Source organism: Etheostoma cragini, chromosome 7 (assembly GCF_013103735.1).
Source record: "Etheostoma cragini isolate CJK2018 chromosome 7, CSU_Ecrag_1.0, whole genome shotgun sequence".
Taxonomy (NCBI): Eukaryota; Metazoa; Chordata; class Actinopteri; order Perciformes; family Percidae; genus Etheostoma; species Etheostoma cragini.
This window is the reverse complement of record NC_048413.1, coordinates 27,199,311-27,202,396: the sequence shown is the minus strand read 5'-3', so window position 1 is coordinate 27,202,396 and position 3,086 is coordinate 27,199,311. Positions and strand designations below refer to the sequence as shown.

At 45.3% G+C, this 3,086-nt stretch overlaps 2 protein-coding genes across 2 annotated transcripts in view; one reads left to right on the top strand and one right to left on the bottom strand.

The window, feature by feature from the left end:
* kiaa2013 (KIAA2013 ortholog) overlaps positions 1-3,086 on the top strand; it is a 20,784-nt gene that overhangs the window by 2,735 nt on the left and 14,963 nt on the right. The window lies entirely within an intron of this gene.
* LOC117948274 (polyhomeotic-like protein 2) lies at positions 274-2,442 on the bottom strand. Its single transcript, XM_034877850.1, has 4 exons — positions 2,364-2,442; positions 1,717-1,828; positions 767-893; positions 274-555 (listed from the first exon to the last, which is right to left on the bottom strand). Exons 1-4 carry the CDS (start codon positions 2,383-2,385, stop codon positions 274-276), a joined length of 543 nt encoding a protein of 180 aa, XP_034733741.1. The 5' UTR covers positions 2,386-2,442.

Genomic DNA, 3,086 nt, shown 5'->3' with positions numbered 1-3,086 from the left:
ACCACCAGTCAGCGTACACGAGGACTCGCATCGTCAGCTCAGCATTCAAATAATGGTTCTTGTATTTCATCCTATTATTAATATTTCATGTATATTGTATGTTTGTATATTGTATCTTAGTATTTCATTTATATTCTGTGCTGTGTAACTGATTTTTGGCTGCTGCAACATTGTAATTTCCCATTTTATTGGGATCAATATCTATCTATCTATCTATCTATCTATCTATCTATCTATCTATCTATCCATCTATCTATCTATCCATCTATCTATCTACAGCTGCAGCCAATGAGCAGCCGTTGGGAGCTGGCTGCAGGACGACTCGATCCCCATTATGTTTAGGCGGGGCCCACCTGGCAGAAGGGAGATGAACCCGTAGACCTCCTCTATGTTCCACTGGCCCGGGTCACTGGGCAGGAAGCTGTGGGGCTGCGTGGCGGACTGGGGGTACGGGGGGGTCTTGTAGCCAGTTAGGTTTGAACATTGGCTGGACTCGCCCTGCGCAGGGTGGGCCGAGAGACCGGTGGACGGAGCAGCAGCAGCAGGAGGAGGATTCTGCACAGAGGGAGCAGTCGGAGAGTCAGACAGGTCAAAGACTGGAGGACAGGAGCCGAGACGTGATGAGATAAGAGCTTTAAGTCAGATGAAGAAGACATATTGGATTGATTCCAAAGAGTGCCGGTGTTGTTTGTTACATACAGATGAAGAGTTATCAATCCTGGCGAGGCATTGCACAAAATACCATTGACTGAAAGCCACCGCTCACCTTCTTTTTGGACTCTAAACTGCAGTTTTTGTGGTTCCCGTTCAGCGCTCTTTGTTTCTTCATGTTCTCCAGGGTGGTTTTGCGGTTTGGGAAGAGACCCATTCTCTTGGTGCATCCCACGTTGTAGCTACAAAGAAAGTAAACACGGAAAGGTGAAACTCAAGCGTGATTTATGCTTCTGGAAACTTCAAGACAGGACAACAAAAATCTTTGCTTGCATCCCGTAAAACTGCAGTAATCCAGTCCTGCCGGTACCTGCAGAGACGGTTTAGCCTTTTTGCTGCGTGTTCATCCGCCCGAGTCTCCATTTCAACAATGAATTAATGAAAAATAGCAATGCGTTTTGCCAAAACTTGCACCTAGTCGCCTAAGTAGAGCCTACGTCCGCCTGCGTTCCTACCACAGGAAATAAAACTCTTCAACACGTCACCACTGGGTGCTGATGAGACTCTGAGACACACTACTGCACTAACCCGCACAATTGGTTTATTTACCTATTTATCAAGCAGTTGCACATTTTTGTATCCCCGACTTGTATATATTCAAATATGTGTTCTTGTATTTTATCCTGTTGTTATTTCATGTATGATGTATCCTAGTATTTCATTAATATTTATATTCTGTGCTGTGTGGCTGATTTTGCTTCTGGAACACTGTAGTTTCCCATTTTATTGGGATCAATATCTATCTATCTATCTATCTATCTATCTATCTATCTATCTATCTATCCATCCATCTATCCATCCATCTATCCATCTATCTATCCATCTATCTATCTACTGCTGCAGCCAATGAGCAGCCGTTGAGAGCCGTCTGCAGGACGCCTCGATCCCCATCATATTAATGTTCTATCAGACTATAACTACTCGTCTGCTCTCCAGACTTTGCTACGTCTGGTCATCCTACTTCAGACTCAACCTCGAGATGCCGTCTTCCCGGCTTTGCCTTACCGTTTGGCGCACACTGTAGAACAGAACCTCTTGGAGCGCTTGAAGACGTAGGCAAAATCCACCCTGCCGCACAGCTCACAGGTCAGCATGGGCTCCTGCTGGGCTTTCAACTCTGGGGGGACACAGTCGGCACACAGTCAGCTGGACGCGGGGGGGGGGCACAGCAGAGGGACCATTACTGGAAACATCTAAACACATCTGTGGAGGGACAAGGAGTCCACGACATGGCACACAGTCTTCCTTCTGTCATCCTTTTATCAGGGCGCTTCAACTTTAAAACCCGTAGGTTTTAACGAGGTCAAGTTCTGAAGAACATGTGGACGGTGCAGCAAGGCAGGCGTGCTCGGTTCTTTCGGGGAATGATTGTAAAGATTAACAAATAATAAGTTTAGGGTGTGTTCCTCTCTAACTTGGACGTTTTGGGACCGATTGGTGGGATCGCCGCAGACCAACTACACACGGAGATCCACAGGTAAGAGATAATGAAGTGTAACCATGTGTCAGCTGACTTAAATGGCTCATGTTATTTAAATTCTAAATGCTCTCGAGACTTTGCTCTTATTTTCGGGTTTCAACAGTTAACTTTGTTTATTATTCTATGTTTTTTTTGCGGGCTCCAGATGTTGGACCAGAACTGGTTCCTTTACCCTTTGGTGAGAAGCCGTCCATCTTTGAGTCTGCAGTGTGTCTCGTCAGGCTCTCGATTGAGAAGGACGGACGCTCCACCTGCAAACAGAAAACAAATACTTTATTCTGACAGCTGACGCCGCTTCAATAAAGCAAACTAATCACGTAACACTACAAATATGCTCGGGCTTCTTGTTCCACCAAAGCGCGGCCAAGACGATTGTGACGATTGGTTCAAAGAAATGCAAACAAGCCAGAGTGGTTTTATCTCCTATCCCAGAATGCATCTGTGGTGTGGCCAGACCTGGGGACATGGAGCAGGGTTGCGTCCGATCTCACTCGCTGCACTACACACTCAACATGTACAGTATGCTACTGTTCAAAATACTTGTGTGTAAATAAACAGTAGCGTGTGTCTCTGCGAACGCACTGAGCTTTCATTTTCTATGTCACTTCCTGACATAAGAAGCGTTTAAATATGTTGAAATGTAAATCAGAGCGTTATTGACGTTACAGAGCTGCCCCGGATTCTGTCTGTTTTTCTGTCATGAACGTTGTCGTTACTACCGCATTGCATTGTGGGATATTTACGCCGGTGTGGTGTCCAGTATTGCATACTGTAATACGTTACCGGAAATAGTATGCCATTCATGTACTATTGGTTTCATACTAAGGTTTTGGACATACTTAGAAATCTCACACACTGTTTTAGCAACTAAATACCGTGATAGCAGCCTGGAAAC

Coding starts and splice junctions, on each gene's coding strand:
- LOC117948274 (XM_034877850.1), bottom strand. CDS start 2,385: ATGGACGGCTTCTCACCAAAGG. Junction 1,829..2,363: donor GGACGGCTTCTCACCAAAGG/GTAAAGGAACCA, acceptor GTGTCCCCCCAG/AGTTGAAAGCCCAGCAGGAG. Junction 894..1,716: donor TCTACAGTGTGCGCCAAACG/GTAAGGCAAAGC, acceptor CTTTCTTTGTAG/CTACAACGTGGGATGCACCA.